Source organism: Coregonus lavaretus (assembly GCF_964263955.1).
Source record: "Coregonus lavaretus genome assembly, chromosome: 2".
In the NCBI taxonomy this organism is placed as follows: Eukaryota; Metazoa; Chordata; class Actinopteri; order Salmoniformes; family Salmonidae; genus Coregonus; species Coregonus lavaretus.
The window spans coordinates 16,748,084-16,766,878 of NC_139989.1; the positions used below are offsets into that span (position 1 = coordinate 16,748,084).

Below are 18,795 nucleotides of genomic sequence, written 5' to 3' on the forward strand. Positions count from 1 at the left end.
ATTTATCCCTGAGGGGCAATTCACTTTGGGCTTCTTTAGTTATCAACCCCAGAGAACACAAAACCTGTAAAATGACCCCAGACTGTATTTAAGTGATACATTAAATTAAAGACTTAGCATGCCTGTCAGGGCTGAGCAGTGTACAGTATAACAGGCAGGGTGTCAGGCGGCAGCATGACGTCAGGTTGTTTGCTCAGCCTACGCCCTTGTCAGCTCAACAGGCACTGTTTACCCTGTCCCATTGAGAAGGCTAGCCAGGCAGGCGTTCCCATGCTCAAACAAACAGGACTTAAGGATACACTATGGATGCGTCCCAAATGGCACCGTATTCTCTTTATAGTGCATTAGGGCACAATATAGGGAATAGGGTGCCATTAGGGACGCATCCATAGCATGCAGGGGCCCTGATGTCCAACAGACCTGCTCCAAGCCTTTGGGTTTGTTTGTGGGCTAAATATGTGGATTAGATGGGTTCTTATGGTGGAAATGTAAGACGGGTGTTTGGCGGTGTGATGTTGTGTGTGTGTGTGTGTGCGCACAAGCTGGACATTCAGGGTGTATGCTCCGGTTTGGTATGTCCCGTGGGCTGTATATCTGACCAGCTTCTAGCTAAGATATGTGTTTTTGTAGTACAGCATAAAACAGGGTCATGGGTGTGTATATTTTGTATGGCCTCAAAGCATGTTGAGAATGTGAGTTATTGTCATGCAGTATATCACAAATCCTTTACATAGAGTCACCGTCCCAAATGGCACTCTTTTCCCTATAGGGCTTTGGTCAAAAGTAGTGCATTATATAGGGAGCCATTTAGAGCTTGTTCTTACCAACACTTCCAGTTCATTGCTGCCCAGGTCAAGCTGTTCCAGTTTCACCAGGAAAGAGAGCGACCTGGATAAGAGAATCAATTAAATCATAGAAACACTGAAGTAATGGTGACTACTGCACAGACTCCCAGACCACACGGTCTGTTTAAACACACACTCAGTCTTAGAATATATTTATAATCTATACATAAATACATCAAGAATGTATTTGAAGACGACATCTGGACAGTCAGGACCAGATATGCTAATTGTTTATCATCACACACACAGTCACGACAAGCTAGTCATTCAGCAATCACACATTTACAATCTGTCCCTCTCACAACAACTGCATCCATAGAGAAGGGCGCTACTAATGCGGTTTACTAGTGAACAGATAGACTAGTGATGACTGAGGACTCTATTGTGCTTCAAATCACTAGTCATATCAGCAACAACTCCTTTTTAGGAAATAACCACCTTTCCTAGCATGGCGGGAGGCTGGGAACTATGCCAGGCTAAAGAGGGCACTTACGTGGGCAGGGACTTGAGCAGGTTCTCCCTGAGCTCCAGCGTCACCAGGTTGGCCAGGCTGCAGGAGAGAGGGAGGAGGAGAAGAGGTTAGTCAGATGGGGCGTCTGTTGGTCCTGGTTAACTTGGCATGGCGATGGGCCTCGTCCATCATGGCGATGGGCCTCGTCCATCTGGTCACTCAGAGCAGTCAGTCTGTCTGTCTGAGAGCCCACTGTCATGTAATTAGGCCTTTACCAAAGTCTGTCATTTTACAGAACGAGGAGTTCAAATGTTTAGAGCAAGAAGGAAACCTGTGTCGGAGTTCAAATACCCATTCATATAAGGTGGTTGGGTCTACATATTTCGTTGGTGTGTGTACTCACTTTCCTATGTCGTTGGGCAGCGTCTGCAGTGACACGTCGTTAAGGGCCAGGTGGGCGAGCCCTCGCAGCTGAGTGAAACCATCAGGCAACCTAGTGATGAGAGGACAGAAGGGAAGACAGGATTGAGAGTGGGCGCGCGAGCGGGGGAGAGAGGGCGCGCGAGCGGGGGAGAGAGGGCGCGCGAGCGGGGGAGAGAGGGCGCGCGAGAGGGGGAGAGAGGGCGCGCGAGAGGGGGAGAGAGGGCGCGCGAGAGGGGGAGAGAGGGCGCGCGAGCGGGGGAGAGAGGGCGCGCGAGCGGGGGAGAGAGGGCGCGCGAGCGGGGGAGAGAGGGCGCGCGAGCGGGGGAGAGAGGGCGCGCGAGCGGGGGAGAGAGGGCGCGCGAGCGGGGGAGAGAGGGCGCGCGAGCGGGGGAGAGAGGGCGCGCGAGCGGGGGAGAGAGAGCGCGCGAGAGGGGGAGAGAGAGCGGGGGAGAGGGAGAGAGAGAGTGGAAGAGTGCTAGAGAACGTGAGAGAAAACGCGAGAGGGGGAGAGAGAGAGCGCGAGAGTGCGAGAGGGGGAGAGAGAAAACGCGAGAGGGGGAGAGAGAGTGCGAGAGGGGGAGAGAGAGTGCGAGAAAGCGCGAGAGGGGGAGAGAGAGTGCGAGAGAGAGGGGGAGAGAGAGTGCGAGAGAGAGTGCGAGAGGGGGAGTGCCAGAGGGGGAGAGAGAGTGCGAGAGAGAGTGCGAGAGGGGGAGTGCCAGAGGGGGAGAGAGAGTGCGAGAGAGAGTGCGAGAGGGGGAGTGCCAGAGGGGGAGAGAGAGTGCGAGAGAGAGTGCGAGAGGGGTAGTGCCAGAGGAGGAGAGAGAGAGTGGAAGAGAGTGCGAGAGCGAACGGGACAGAGCGGTAGCGAGAGCGAGCGGGACAGAGCGGTAGAGAGAGAGAGAGCGCGAGAGAGAGCGGGCGAGACGGGGAGAGAGAGCGGGCGAGACGGGGAGAGAGAGCGGGCGAGACGGGGAGAGAGAGCGCGGGCGAGAGGGGGAGAGAGAGCGCGGGCGAGATGGGGAGAGAGAGCGCGGGCGAGAGGGGGAGAGAGAGCGCGGGCGAGAGGGAGAGAGAGCGCGGGCGAGAGGGGGAGAGAGCGCGGGCGAGAGGGGGAGAGAGCGCGGGCGAGAGGGGGAGAGAGAGCGGGCGAGAGGGGGAGAGAGAGCGGGCGAGAGGGGGAGAGAGAGCGGGCGAGAGGGGGAGAGAGAGCGGGCGAGAGAGCGCGCGAGAGGGGGAGAGAGCGCGCGAGATGGGGAGAGAGAGCGGGCGAGATGGGGAGAGAGAGCGGGCGAGACGGGGAGAGAGAGCGGGCGAGACGGGGAGAGAGAGCGGGCGAGACGGGGAGAGAGAGCGCGGGCGAGAGGGGGAGAGAGAGCGCGGGCGAGAGGGAGAGAGAGCGCGGGCGAGAGGGGGAGAGAGCGCGGGCGAGAGGGGGAGAGAGAGCGCGGGCGAGAGGGGGAGAGAGAGCGCGGGCGAGAGGGGGAGAGAGAGCGCGGGCGAGAGGGAGAGAGAGCGCGGGCGAGAGGGGGAGAGAGCGCGGGCGAGAGGGGGAGAGAGCGCGGGCGAGAGGGGGAGAGAGCGCGGGCGAGAGGGGGAGAGAGCGCGGGCGAGAGGGGGAGAGAGAGCGGGCGAGATGGGGAGAGAGAGCGGGCGAGAGGGGGAGAGAGAGCGGGCGAGAGGGGGAGAGAGAGCGGGCGAGAGAGCGCGCGAGAGGGGGAGAGAGCGCGCGAGATGGGGAGAGAGAGCGGGCGAGAGGGGGAGAGAGAGCGGGCGAGAGGGGGAGAGAGAGCGGGCGAGAGGGGGAGAGAGAGCGGGCGAGAGAGCGGGCGAGAGGGAGAGAGAGCGGGCGAGAGAGCGCGCGAGAGGGGGAGAGAGGGCGGGAGAGAGGGCGCGCGAGAGGGGGAGAGAGGGCGCGCGAGAGGGGGAGAGAGGGCGCGCGAGAGGGGGAGAGAGGGCGCGCGAGAGGGGGAGAGAGGGCGCGCGAGAGGGGGAGAGAGGGCGCGCGAGAGGGGGAGAGAGGGCGCGCGAGAGGGGGAGAGAGGGCGCGCGAGAGGGGGAGAGAGGGCGCGCGAGAGGGGGAGAGAGGGCGCGCGAGAGGGGGAGAGAGGGCGCGCGAGAGGGGGAGAGAGGGCGCGCGAGAGGGGGAGAGGGCGCGCGAGAGGGGGAGAGAGGGCGCGCGAGAGGGGGAGAGAGGGCGCGCGAGAGGGGGAGAGAGGGCGCGCGAGAGGGGGAGAGAGGGCGCGCGAGAGGGGGAGAGAGGGCGCGCGAGAGGGGGAGAGAGGGCGCGCGAGAGGGGGAGAGAGGGCGCGCGAGAGGGGGAGAGAGGGCGCGCGAGAGGGGGAGAGAGGGCGCGCGAGAGGGGGAGAGAGGGCGCGCGAGAGGGGGAGAGAGGGCGCGCGAGAGGGGGAGAGAGGGCGCGCGAGAGGGGGAGAGAGGGCGCGCGAGAGGGGGAGAGAGGGCGCGCGAGAGGGGGAGAGAGGGCGCGCGAGAGGGGGAGAGAGGGCGCGCGAGAGGGGGAGAGAGGGGGAGAGGGGGAAAGAGAGTGAGAGGGTGGGAGAGGTGGCCCTGGTGGCCCTGGACTGATCCACTAACCTGGAGAGGGGGTTTCCACTGAAGTCTGCAATCTCCAACGCCTTGCAGAACTTAATGCTCTCGGGGATCTCAGGAATGTCTGCGGGGAGAGAGAGCGGGGGGAGCACACTCAGCACGATAGACACAGACAGCGGGGTCACATACCTACAGAGCACACCATTTCAGGTTCCCCTCCCTTGTAATCACTAGCAGATGGGCTGGGGATGAGGAGGGGAGAGGAGGAGAGGTGGACAAAGAACAGGGATGGTTCGGGCAGAAAACAGGAGGATGAAGAGAAAAGGGAAACCCCTTCACCTGTTCCCATCGAAAAGACTGATGATAATTACCTTACTTTTCTTACTGTACATGATCAGACATTCAAGTAACAGTCAGTGTCAACGTTATCACCCTCATTTCAAACGCTTGACGTGCACGCAAACACACTCTGGGAGACTACATTAAGGTTGGTCTGGATCTGAACCTTAGATGTACATATAATGCTAGAACTTGGCACTAACCTAACCTATACATAGGATATGAAATCCATGCTAGGTTTAGGAGCCTGGTCCGACACATGGAGGCTGGTTAGTGTGTTAGTCTCCTGGGCAATAGAACCAAGGCAGCAGTAGCAGAGCACAAATGGAGTAAGTCGTTAGGCCACATCTCCCACAGCTCTTGGTTCAGCTGGCTGCCCCTGATGCAGTCGGTCTGTGGCAGCAGGACAGATGTCTCATATCAATCCTGCCTTCCCTGTCACCCCACTATGTGATACCTACAGCAAGGACACAGAGGGCAATGACTACTTCTATCATGTGTGTGTGTGTGTGTGCTCTGAGTTGCAGATTTCAATACGGTAGGACTAAACAAAGCAGGAAACATTTGAGATCGGTTTGACGTATACAATCGAGAGTGTAATTGACTTGAGCGTCTGGCATTGGTTTCTAGGGGGGTATGTAAGGTTTAGAGCCCAGATCACTTTTCTTACATGCCCTTCCGTGTCCGTGTTTAACTACCAAGGCTGGCAAGGCCAGGAGGGGGTTAAGCTCGTCTGCCCATGAATGCAGGATTTTGTTCTAGGTCTTACTTTCTTCCTGGTTCTCTGAAAGTGGTGTTTTGCAGCATGCTTGCCAAAGCAGCATTTGTTATTTATTAGTTGGGCGTTAAAATAATTGTCTGTTCATGGTGGTAATTTGCATGCATGGATGCAATATGCTGGTATTGAAACTGGGTAATGACCCCAGCAGAGGGGGCCACCGACCGTGTGTGTGTGTGTGTGTGTGTGTGTGTGTGTGTGTCCTAACCGTTTCTGGAAATGTCGAGCTCCACCAGCTGCATGAAGTTGGCCACCTCAGGAGGGAGCCTCTGGATCTCATTGTCACTCAGGCCCAGCTTCCGCAGGTTCAGAAGTCTGAAGAAAGGCTGAACAGACACAGAGAAACACTGGGTTAGGACAACAAAAAAGCTTTGACAAAGATAGATTGTGTTCGGAACTCGTCAGCTTTTAATAAATAAGAGCACCTGTGCATCGAAAAATGCCATCAACGTTTCCCTTTTAGAATATGACTTTACCTGGCCAGATGAGCCCCCCATTCCATCGAAGCGTTCTAGTCGCTGGCATATCTAAACTTCACTGGGTTAAGACACTTCAAACTGCAGCACATATGCTAAACCCAAACAGTCAACTCAACATTTGTCAATGAGATCAAAGAGTTGGAGACGCACCTAAATGCAAAGGGTTGGGCTCAATCGACTATATTGTGCTGTTCACCAGAAAAGTTAGATTATTGAATTTTTGATGAAGTGCACAAGGTGCAATTTATCAGCATTTCTTCTAGCTCAATTCTCTCCACTCCATCACCCCCTCAAAACACACTCTGTAGACATTGTCAAACCACAGGCTGCAAACACTTGATCAGAACTACACCACTACACACCCATCCCTGTATGTTTACCAGAATAGGCCTAGGATTTATTTGAACCGATTCCATCGGCATGTCCCTAAACCCCTCCTTGTGTCACCATGGCAATGGTGGACAAATAACAGTGGCTTTGGATAGGAGAGGTCTGCTCGGGGCCGGGCTGCGTTGCCAAGTATTTTCACAAGAGGCTGGTTGTTGGAAGGGTAGGGTACGGCATTCAGAACATTCCTCCAGCATGCAGGCAGCACCGGGCGGCTGGGCGGGCAGGCGGTGTGTCCTCTGCTGCTAGCTACACAGCCTGGCAGGCAGGCACAGGGAACAGGTCCCAAACTATGCAGCCATTAACTACTCAATCATCCCCCTGAGGTTGCAGCCACAGAGGGCCAGTGTCTTCCAGGGCAATGAGGGCATCATAGCAATCAGAAACTCAGACACTATGGTGGAAGGAGCAATGAGGACAATGTGAAGGAACTCAGATTCTTAGACAGGAATCCATGATTCTGAATCAGAATGCATTCCAAGTCATCAGAAGACATGGGGCCTGAACCAAAAATCTACCTTGACAGACTCAACTTAATGTGACATATTGGATTCCCTTGAGTGAAAGGCATCAGTTTGTGTTTGAGACATGATTAACGTGAAAATCTTGTAAATTGCTAACTGGTTCCAACCAATCAAGATGTTTCACAATTCCACTGCAATACTCCTGTCTCTAGGGGAAGTTGCATAAACGTTCTTAGGCATATCGATTGAGTGAATCGAGGCCTCCCTTTGTGCTTCATGTTGTAGTGTTTCTGGCCGACAGGCAGCAATTGAGTAGACACACAATATATGCATCTCAAATGCCATGCTATTCCCTTTATAGTGCACTACTTTTAACCAGGGCCCATAGGGCTCTGGAAGAAAGTAGTCCACTATGTAGGGAATAGGGTGCCATTTGGGATGCAGACAATATGACATGCTAGAAGACAGCTCTACAATTACACTGCCAGAGGGAAGAAGAATGCTTCCTGTTCTCTTAGTCAGTATATATTGTCTTTGGCTGGTACCGGGTGGTGAGCTGCACTCTCTCACCAAGGAGTGTGTGCGCGTGATGGAGAGTGAGTGTGTGTGCGCGAGTGAGTGAGCATGTGTGTGCGTGCGTGCGGCAGGGCCAGGTCTGGCAGCTGGCAGGGAGAATTGTGGTGGTGGCGTACGGTGGATCTGGCAGTTGACCGGTATCAGGTGATCGGAAGAGGAAATGGGAGCCGGCTGACCATGTGACCTGCAGCTCAGGCCCAGATGGAAGACAGGCCCAGAGAGAGCAGACGCCTGCCACTGGCATAACAGTTTACCCTAGAGCCAAGGGACTTCTGCACACACACACACAGTTCTTCGTATTCTGCCAACCAACAGACAGACAGACATTCAACAGGAGTCAACTAAGTTAATGGGCACATAGACAGATGGACACATTTGTTCAACAGTTCCCATATCAACCACTTGAGTCAGGACAACAGGAGAGGAGACACCAAAACAGTGGAGGGGGAAGAGACTCCTCCATGCGAGACCATAACAATGTAGATTAAAGCTTCTTGATACGTTCCATACCTTCCTCCCCTGGACCCTATTCCTATGGGCCCTGGTCAAAAGTAGTGCACTATATAGGAACTAAGGTGCCATTTGGGACAGTCTCTCCAGAACCCAGTCAGTGAGGGCAGACTGGCCTGCCGTAATGCAATCAGTCCGGTGAACGGACGATTATGCGCCACTGACAAAGACGGCCATTCAGTCTGCTGCAGAGTGGCCAGCCAACGCAGCCACACCATGGCCATACAGTCTCCTCTCCGGTGCTTCTACATAAAACTCCCATCCCTGAGTCAAGTCAGAGAACATGAAATGGGAAAAAGTTAATGGAGTTGGACATAGTCTACTATCTAAACTCTAATACGAACACACATTTTCATGTTCTGTGCTCTGTGGCTCTCATTCAGCCATATTAGTTCAGCAAACAATGCTATGCCAATGTCAGGACAACTTGTCCATGAACTCCTAAATGAGAAGGGACAGTAGGATTTACTGTACCCCTAGCTACTGACCCTGCCCTGTCTCCTGCATTCACTCACACCTCTCGCTACGTAAATCAAACACAACAACTCTGTCTGTGTGTGTGTGTGTGTGTGTGTGTGTGTGTGTGTGTGTGTGTGTGTGTGTGTAGTGCCCTAACGCCGTCAGTTGGGCAAGCCGGCATTTCAGTGAAATCCAGCGAGCTACATTTCCTTTACAACTTGGTGAGTGGGGATTTCTTTTACAACCCCCTTTGTAAGTGATGTTTTCTCAAGGAAAGAAGGGAGAGTGAGTGAGGGGTGGGTAGAACTGGGAGGGGAGAGAGTAGATGTGCTCTGAGGCAGCAGAGGGCACTGACTTAAAAATACGCCCCGGGTCGAAGTTTCCCCTAGGTACAAATCTAGGATCAGCTTCACCTCTCCCAATCCTAACCTTAACCATTAGTGCAGAAAATGCAAAACTAACCCAAGATCAGCATTTAAGGGCAACTTCACCTTAGTTATAAAGCAGGTCAGCCTCACGTCCTCACCTTAACTAGAGTGGTAGACCTAGTAATCTAGTGGTAGACCTAGTCTTATGTCAGTCCAATGAAAAAGCTCTCAAACATTGGATGAATGATGCGACTGTGATGTTGAAAGAGGGTGAGACTCCTTGCTCTCAGAGACTGTTATTCCTTGAAGGCAGCCATAAAAACAGCCAATTTCATTTGAACGTGCGAGCGTGTGTGTACTTTGCCAGGGTTTTCCTACTGTAGATTGACAGAGCAGCATGAGCAATTATTTATCCACCAGTATACACACAGCTTGTACGGTTTACAGAGGCTTATTACCATAAGGGCGGTTAGGCTAGATAGTAGCTACTGTAGGTGAGGGAGGAGAACTGTTAATGTGCATATTTGTGTGTTTATGTGTACGAGCGTTGGTTCTTGTTTTGTTTTAGTGTGTGTTTATGTGTGCTTGAATAGAGCGGAGAATCCACGGGGAGAAATGAGTGTGTGTGTCCTGAGATTGCAAGGCCCGTAACCTAATGAGGAAGACGGGGAGCAGCCACAACGGTGCTGCGCAGGGGACGTGTGTGTGTGTGTGTGTGTGTCAGTATGTTGACGATCACGGTCGTTTCCAAGCACAAGTTAGCGGTGAGGTTACTTGGCAGCCCATAAGAAGAAAGCTCACACCTGGCATGTATTCATTAGTGCTCACCGTTTGCAACAGAAAACAAAAACAGGAGTTTCTTATTGGACAAATTCAGGTAGTCCCTCCCTGTTGTGGTCCGTTTGCTTCCTAGTGAAACACCCCAGACTTTGCCTTACACAACCCTGACCAAAAGTGAACCACAACTACCAGGGGGAGAGAGGGACAGGGACATACAGTAAGAGAGTGAGGTATGTGTGTTGAGTAAAGGTGCGATGCTGAGCTGAAGCTCCATGGGACACAGACAGACACTTCAGTGTTCCAGTCAAGTGACTCCATTTAGCCACCAGCCGTTCTCCAATCAAACACACACACACACACACACAGAGACTGCACACACACACACGTAATGTTTAAAAGGCTCATGAAAATCCCAGACAGGTCTGCTGTTCTGTAGTATCCTGTTGCTGCCCTAAAGTTATGAATCTAGAGAAACTCTAATTCACTGTTGAGCCCAGACAAGCAATCAACATAATTTTGAGTGGAAAAACCAGAGAGATTGATAGGTTAATCTCTATGGCAGAAATACTGACCAATCAGTGGGGCACAGTTCAAGCAGTCTCTTCAACATTGGCTGAGATTGCCTTTCTGGCCTGAATTAACTAAGTGCTCAACCATCTGATCAATGGGACTACTGTACACACTTTTCCAAGCTGGCTACGGGGAGGAAGGAGGAAGTGGAATTGCATTGATCTTATCCCTCTCAACCCCTCCCCCTCTTTATTTTCCTCTCTGTTTCTCAGCCTCTTCTTTTTCATCAGGGAGTGGAGGCCACACTGGATGGTGTGGTCTATTCTAGTAATTCTCCTCCATCTCCTAGTTAATCCAGTGCCAAACACTGCTCCACCACTCTACTGATCACATCCTAGCTCTACACACACACCTGACGTGCACACTGGACACGCGCACAAACACACAGCTGGGGTGAGGGGCAGAAAAAAGGGGAACGGGGCTGGAGGGAGAGCGGCAGGGGGAACAAATGCTTTTGTGATGGCCTCCTCTTTCAGGACCCCGGCTGGAGAGAAGAGAAAAGCAGCTCTGGGAGGATTTGGTTGAGTGAGTAACTTGGCCAGTCACTTGAATAGGAGGCCTCATGTCTTGACAGCACTCATATTATTCTATACATAGCACCAGTGCAGTCTGCTGTGGTATAAACACTAATGTACTGCTGGTTTCCTTCCAGTACTACTAGAATGGTGCTAACTGGGGAAAGAGAAGGAGTAGAGAAACACTGTCTCTGAAGGAACCTCAACAGGTGCCTGATACTGGCATGTGAAAGCATGTATGCGTCCCAAATGGCATATCCAAATCCCTACATAGTGCACTACGTTTGAAAAGTATTGCACTACAAAGGGAAAAGGATACCATTTGGGATGCAGATCCTGTGTCCCCTCTCTCCAGTCCAATATTTCAAGCATGCGTTTGACTTAAATTAAGTTGATTCATGTGATCCATAATATAATATAGGGTGTCCACTAGGGGTGTAAAGGTTCACCAAACCCACGGTTCGGTACGTGTTGCGGTTTTGGGGTCCCACTTCAGCAGGAAAAGGAAATGTCAACGTTTTTTGTTTATTTGGCAAAAGATGCAAAACTAAAAAGCACCCTTTCAGTGGCCCAAGTCCAGCTTCTGTGACAGCATTCACAATGTTCCTGCCATTGTCTGTTGAGACAGGGCCTCTCAAGTAGAGGTCTTCACAAGTCCAAAAATGTGTGAGGGAAGCAGCAGAAAAGTCCATTTGTAAGCTACTTTATTAACCAGAGCTGATAAAGCAAAAGGGAGAGACTAGCAGGCATAGGAGGGACCTTGTGTTGTGTGTACTGTGAGCGAGTGACACAGGGAGCAGGGAGAGAGACGGCAACCAACCATACCAAGCCAACTCGCGCTAGTAGACTAACTTCTAGCGTGTCATAGCTAGGTTATTTAATATATTACATAGTACCCGTCTTGACTGCATCAAACCGAGAGAAGCTAGTTAGCTAAGCTAGCTAGCTAAGGTAACTAGGCTAATTGAGGCTGCATGCACTTTCTTATCCTACAGTTACAAATAACACCAACTCCATTCATATTATTAAGTAGCTGTTGGCTCTTGGTCATTGTAGCATATCCTTCTCATTTAACTTTTAATACCATTCTTTTAATTGCCTCTTCCATTGATTAGATCATCTAACTGGCTTTGCCACACATGTAGGCTCTATGACTGTAATGCCGCATTGATGACTTGTGACATACCACTCTGCATAGGCTACTTTTGTTGAGCAGTGGCGATATACTGTTAACGTTTTATCCACAACCCTAATGTCAGAGCCTAATCTACCGTGAACCCAAAATGTTCACAAACTGGAGATTTAAACGATGGAGGATCCTCCAATTCTGGTTTATCGACCCCACCATCGTACAGAACTAGTTCCAGGCTGCACCTCACAAAAGGATAGTTTGAAATTCCCCAGTTAAGATTATAATTTATATTACAACGTGCACATAGGCTCTAGTTGTTTTAACGGAATAGCCTAAAATGTTGTTTTTTACCCCAATTTCGATCTTGTCTCATCGCTACAACTCCCCAACGGACTCGGGAGGCGAAGGTCGAGTCATGTGTCCTCCGAAACATGACCCGCCTGCTTAACCCGGAAGCCAGCCGCACCAATGTGTCGGAGGAAACACTGTTCAACTGATCACCGAGGTCAGCCTGCAGGCGCCTGGCACGCCACAAGGCGTCGCTAGGACACGATAAGCCAAGTAAAGCCCCCCTGGCCAAATTCTCCCCTAACCCGGACAACGCAGGGCCGGTTGTGATACAGCCCAGGATCGAACCTGGGTCTGTAGCGACACCTCTAGCACTGCGATGCAGTGCCTTAAACCGCTGCGCCACTCAGGAGGCCCTTGCCTACAATGTTTTTCAGCTCAGATTTACTTGAGGCAATGGCATAGATATAGGCCTAATGTTTTTTTTTTTATGTATTCATTTTTTATGTTCACAGTGCGGACCAAACAAAGGTCCCCGTTCGGTACGAATACAGTTACACCCCTAATGTCTACACACTCTGCCCAGAGTGGGTGAAAACACACTTTGGTGATGACATTTAACTTCCTTAGGTCATAAAATACATTTTACCAAGACAAATATGATTCTTCATGTTCTGAATCGTTCAGTGGGTTCATTCTCTAACATATCATTCACATTATATCCTAATACATCCGACAATAAGCACCAAGCTCTGTTGACAGAGCGGTGCTGCTTTCTCACAGCGACTTGAGGATTTTACGTTGTTTCCACAGGTCGTAAAAAGTAAAATTAGCATGACACGTACTGAATTAAATGTAAAATACTAAAATATGAAAATACTCTCAAAATCAATATCTATCTTAACTCTATATTGTTTTATGTTCTCCGGACTCAAGAAGAAAGATCAGTTCAACGGTGAGCCTGTCAGTTAGCCTTAATTCTCGCACAGCATCCAACCTACCTGACAATGCTATTTTCCTCATTTTTGACCACTTTTTCCTCTGGCCTCCATTGACTGTCACCCTAATTTTGGCCATCCTACAAGGGTAATAACTCCAATAAACAGATTATGATAGAGATATGAGGTTTGGACCATTGGCTTTCTTAGAGGAGTATCTACACAATTAACTTTTTACCCATTGGTCAAAAGATTTTTGATTAGACACCCTATATCAGGGATGGGCAAAGGCCCCCCTTTTGTAGGCTCACGGACCAATTTCACAATTTATTTTGGAACTCAGTCGGGGTCTCAACTTATTGTTCAGAGTTAGAATAATAGAATACACAAAGTGCAATTTCGAAATTTGGTTGTGCAGTCAGTCAGTCGACCACGAAGATTCCATCTGCTAGCCCCGGCCCGCTAGCACACGCTAGCCGTGGCCTCTTGCTCGCTAGTGCTTTAGCAGCCCCCGAACTACCTCCGAACTATCCTATTGCTGTTCACCGGACCTTATGATAACTCAGCTATACAGCTGATGTCTGCTGGACTGTTCCTTTTTACGGTACTGCATCCTGTTTATGTTTAGCCTCAGCCCAAACTGTGTCGTCATTACCAGCTGTTGTCTTAGCTCTCTCAAATTACAACTGTGATTGCTTTATGCCTCTCTCCCTTGTCAATATGGTTAGGTTATTGTTGTTTCGGTTATTTCTAATTGTACTATTTCACTGTAGATCCCCCAGCCCAGCTAAACCTGCCTTAGATAGCTCCTTTGTCCCACCCCCCATACACGCGGAGACCGACTCAATTGGTGCCTCCAGTGATGCCATCTCTTTCATTGTTACCCAACGCTTAGGTTTACCTCCACTTTACTCATATCCTTCCATATCCTTGTCTGTACATAATGCCCTGAATCTTTTCTACAACGCCCGGAAATCTGCCCCCTTTATTCTATGTACCCAACGCACTAGAAGACCAGTTCTTAAAGCCTTTAGCCGTATCCTTATTCTAGTCCTCCTCTGTTCCTCTGGTGATGTAGAGGCTAACCCAGGCCCTGCAGCCCTCAGTATCACTCCTACTCCCCAGGCGCTATCATTTGCTGACTTCTGTAATCGCAAAAGTCTTGGTTTCTTGCACGTAAATATCAGAAGTCTACTTCCTAAGTTTGAGTTATTCACTGCGTTAGCACACTCCGCCAACCCTGATGTTCTAGCAGTGTCTGAATCCTGGCTTAGGAAGGCCACCAAAAATTCTGAAATTTCCATCCCCAAATATAACATTTTCCGTCTAGATAGAACTGCCAAAGGGGGTGGAGTTGCAATCTACTGTAGAGATAGCCTGCAGAGCTGTATCATACTATCCAGGTCTGTGCCCAAACAGTTTGAGCTTCTACTTCTAAAAATCCACCTTTCCAGAAACAAGTCTCTCACTGTTGCCGCTTGCTACAGACCCCCCTCAGCCCCCAGCTGTGCCCTGGACACCATATGTGAATTGATTGCCCCCCATTTATACTCAGAGTTCGTACTGCTTGGTGACCTAAATTGGGATATGCTTAACACCCCGGCCATCCTACAATCCAAAGTAGATGCCCTCAATCTCACACAAATGATCAACGAACCTACCAGGTACAACCCTAAATCCGTAAACATGGGTACCCTCATAGATATAATCCTGACTAATTTACCCTCTAAGTACACCTCCGCTGTCTTCAACCAGGATCTCAGCGATCACTGCCTTATTACCTGCGTCCGTAACGGGTCCGCGGTCAAACGACCACCCCTCATCACTGTCAAAAGCTCCCTAAAACACTTTAGCGAGCAGGCCTTCCTAATTGACCTGGCCCAGGTATCCTGGATGGATATAGATCTCATTCCGTCAGTAGAGGATGCCTGGTTGTTCTTTAAAAGTAATTTCCTCTCAATCTTAAATAAACATGCCCCATTAAAAAAATACAGAACTAAGAACAGATATAGCCCCTGGTTCTCCTCAGACTTGACTGCCCTTGACCAGCACAAAAACATCCTGTGGCGTACTGCATTAGCATCAAATAGCCCCCGCGATATGCAACTTTTCAGGTAAGTTAGGAACCAATATACACAAGCAGTCAGGAAAGCAAAGGCTAACTTTTTCAAACAGAAATGTGCATCCTGTAGCACTAACTCCAAAAAGTTTTGGGACACTGTAAAGTCCATGGGGAATAAAAGCACTTCCTCCCAGCTGCCCACTGCACTGAGGCTAGGAAACACTATCACCACCGATAAATCTACAATAATTGAGAATTTCAACAAGCATTTTGCTACGGCTGGCCATGCTTTCCACCTGGCTACCACTACCCCGGCCACCAACTCTGCACCCTCCGCTGCAACTTGCCCATGCCCCCCCCGCTTCTCCTTCACACAAATTCAGACAGCTGATGTTCTGAAAGAGCTGCAAAATCTGGACCCCTACAAATCAGCTGGGCTAGACAATCTGGACCCTTTCTTTCTAAAACTAGCCGCCGAAATTGTCGCAACCCCTATTACTAGCCTGTTCAACCTCTCTTTCGTAACGTCTGAGATCCACAGAGATTGGAAAGCTGCCGCGGTCATCCCCCTCTTCAAAGGGGGTGACACTCTAGATCCAAACTGTTACAGACCTATATCCATCCTGCCCTGCCTTTCGAAAGTATTTGAAAGCCAAGTTAACAAACAGATCACCGACCATTTCGAATCCCACCGTACCTTCTCCGCTATGCAATCCGGTTTCCGAGCTGGTCATGGGTGCACTTCAGCCACGCTCAAGGTCCTAAACGATATTATAACCGCGATCGATAATAGACAGTACTGTGCAGCCGTCTTCATCGACCTGGCCAAGGCTTTCGACTCTGTCAACCACCGCATTCTTATTGGCAGACTAAATAGCCTTGGTTTCTCAAATGACTGCCTCGCCTGGTTCACCAACTACTTCTCAGATAGAGTTCAATGTGTCAAATCGGAGGGCCTGTTGTCTGGACCTATGGCAGTCTCTATGGGGGTGCCACAGGGTTCAATTATTGGGCCGACTCTTTTCTCCGTGTATATCAATGATGTCGCTCTTGCTGCTGGTGACTCTCAGATCCACCTCTACGCAGACGACACCATTTTGTATACATCTGGCCCTTCATTGGACACTGTGTTAACAAACCTCCAAACGAGCTTCAATGCCATACAACACTCCTTCAGTAGCCTCCAACTGCTCTTAAACACTAGTAAAACTAAATGCATGCTCTTCAATCGAACGCTGCTGGCACCCGCCCACCCGACTAGAATCACCACTCTCGACGGGTCTGACCTAGAGTATGTGGACAACTACAAATACCCCACCCCCCTGCCGTATATAATAGGAGAGTTATTTCCAAGCCCTGCCTGTAGCTTGCTGGTGGAATAACGGTGAGTTAAATAGTTCCACTTCTGTGCTGTTACAACAGGGTCGTTGTGTACCCTTCCCCTCTCCCCTCGCTCCACAGGGACTGAAAACCAAAAGCCCCAGCTCTACACATGAATGAAGCCCCTACCCATCCACCACCCCTCCTCCTTTCCACTCACTCCCTGGCCTAGCTCCTCCACCACACTCTCCTTTCCCTCCATTTTACTTGGCACGGGGACAAAGGGTGAGCGGCCAGCCCCATACAAAGATTTCCATCACAGGACGGCCGACTCTTCTCCCCTCCCACTGGCTAAGCTGGGGGATTCCTCCATTATTCAGAGAGGGGGAGAGGGGGGAAGAATGGGCTGGGAGAGGGGGGAAGAATGGGCTGGAAATGGAGGGATGGGGGACTTGAAAGACCGCAACGAGGACAAAAGGCAGGAATGACTCAGAAGAGGAGAGGGATAGACAGGAGAGGGGGGGGGGGGGGCAGAGGGAGAAAGAAAGAAATGGTGGATTATTAAATGAGGAAGGGAAGGTAAACAATGGAGTTCCCACAGGGGAGTTGCTCTCTTATTTTCAAGTTTTTAACAGCACAAGTACAGTGAAACGCCTTTCTTGCGTGTTTTGAACACTAACCCTGACTGACCACAAGATACATGTTTTTTTCATGCCCACAATACATAATGAGACGCTTTATGGATGCGGGGCCCCAGTAACACGTCTGTGCTCCATGAGGTAGTTCCCCCTCTTGGTATGTGCTTGACGGTTCAGCCCGAGGCTAAAGCCCTCGCCTGTTGACAGTGTTGAGCGGTTCAGTCTGGCATGCTAGTGACCTCACCTCTATTAACCTAACCGTTCTACTTCCTCAAACCTCAACCTCCCACACACACCCTGTGTGTCACTAAGGAGTGCAGGTGTGTATGTATAAACACACACAAACACACACACACACACACATCTACTGTACACATGGGTCCATAAACAAACCGTTAATGGCCTGTTCTACTTGCTTACACATTACAGACATGCATTTACTTTAAAATAGCATATATAAATCACATTACCCATGTCACAGATCATGCACCTCTACTCGGCACGCAATCCTCCGGCTGTGTGTGTGTTTCTACACAATGTGTACAGTTTGTCTTTGTGTGTACTGTCACTGTGTGTGGCTTCCAGTACAGCATATGTAAGTAGTCAGTCCTTGATTTAAGACAAAACGTGACAGGTCAGCTAAACTGAAGCATGTTCAGCCCAAACTACAGTGGATTTCTGGGCTGAAGGTGGACATAGAGATAAGGTCACTGGACTGGCCTGGGCAAAGCTGACAGAGCAAACCTGGCTGTAATGCTCACTGTGCTGTGCTAGTCTAGGGAACCATCACATTGGATAGGTGCTGAGCTGGGTCCTATTCATTAATGCACAACGTAGCAAAAAGTTTTGCAACGTAAACGAAAACAAGTGTTTCTTATTGGAGACATTCAGGTAGTCCACCCCCATTTTGGTCCGTCTGTTCATAGTGAAACGGACCTTGGTCTCTGCCCTCTCGGTCTTTTGGCCCTTCTGATACAGCATAAAAAGTCTACATAAACCAGTCTTGGTGGTGTCCTCAACATCGACACTGCATTCTTCAGCGACATACCGTTTTCTCCCTTGCGTTCCAAATGGCAATATCTCCTATATAGCGCACTACCTTTGACCATGGCCTCATGGGCCATTTGGGACATGGCATATTAGTGATGTTTGATTAGGAAACACTGATCTAAAGCAATGAGATGAGTCTTGATTTTTGGGCTGGAGTCGTCACCGCTGGTCTGATGGTGTTGTTTTCATAGGTGCTCTACGATGAGCCTATTGTGTTACTCGCTCGCTGAGCCGGAGATGCTATCTGGTGATCAGCTCAGAGCAGAGCACGGACCAGCCGCTGCCGACTGCCGTAGCCTAACGTGTGTCCCAAATGGCACCCTAGTCCCCATTTAGTGCATCACTTTGGAGCAGGGTCCATAGGGCTCTGGTCAAAGGTAGTGCACTATATAGGGAATAGGGTGCCATTTGGGACGCAATCTAGGTTTCCCCTGCTAGGCCTCAGGCAGGCCCCTGGCCCTCTGTGAGAATGGAACAACATGTTTTGTCCCTCTCCGTGTGTGTGGATCTTTAATAAAACAACCAGGCTTTGCAGGGCAGTGTCCTCTCTTGTACTGTTGCCAGCAGACCCCAGCTGACAGCCCCCCATGTCTCACTGTGTCCCCCTCTCTCCCCAGAGGATCATGTTACACACACACAAAATGGTGTTTCTACAAAAGACTGTACCGCAGGTAAGCGCACACACACAGCCGCATTACACTAACAATAGTTTATACACTGTACCGCAGACAAGCACAGACACTCACACAAATACAAACATCCTTTATACATAAATAAATACACATCCTGTGTAAACACACACACTATTAACAGGTTCTCAACACGCTCTCTGGAGATGTGTTGCTGCATTGTAACGTGTCGTCCATCTTTCCCCCT

General features: G+C 50.4%; 1 protein-coding gene across 1 annotated transcript in view; it reads right to left on the bottom strand.

The window, feature by feature from the left end:
• Positions 1-18,795, bottom strand: part of LOC311100171 (protein scribble homolog) — a 119,661-nt gene that overhangs the window by 41,100 nt on the left and 59,766 nt on the right. The window contains exons 2-6 of the mRNA XM_084140974.1: positions 5,592-5,709; positions 4,312-4,390; positions 1,700-1,789; positions 1,339-1,395; positions 825-888 (exon numbers count right to left, since the gene is read on the bottom strand). Of these exons, the coding sequence (XP_083997100.1) occupies positions 825-888; positions 1,339-1,395; positions 1,700-1,789; positions 4,312-4,390; positions 5,592-5,709 (408 nt within the window). The remainder of the gene's footprint in view (positions 1-824; positions 889-1,338; positions 1,396-1,699; positions 1,790-4,311; positions 4,391-5,591; positions 5,710-18,795) is intronic.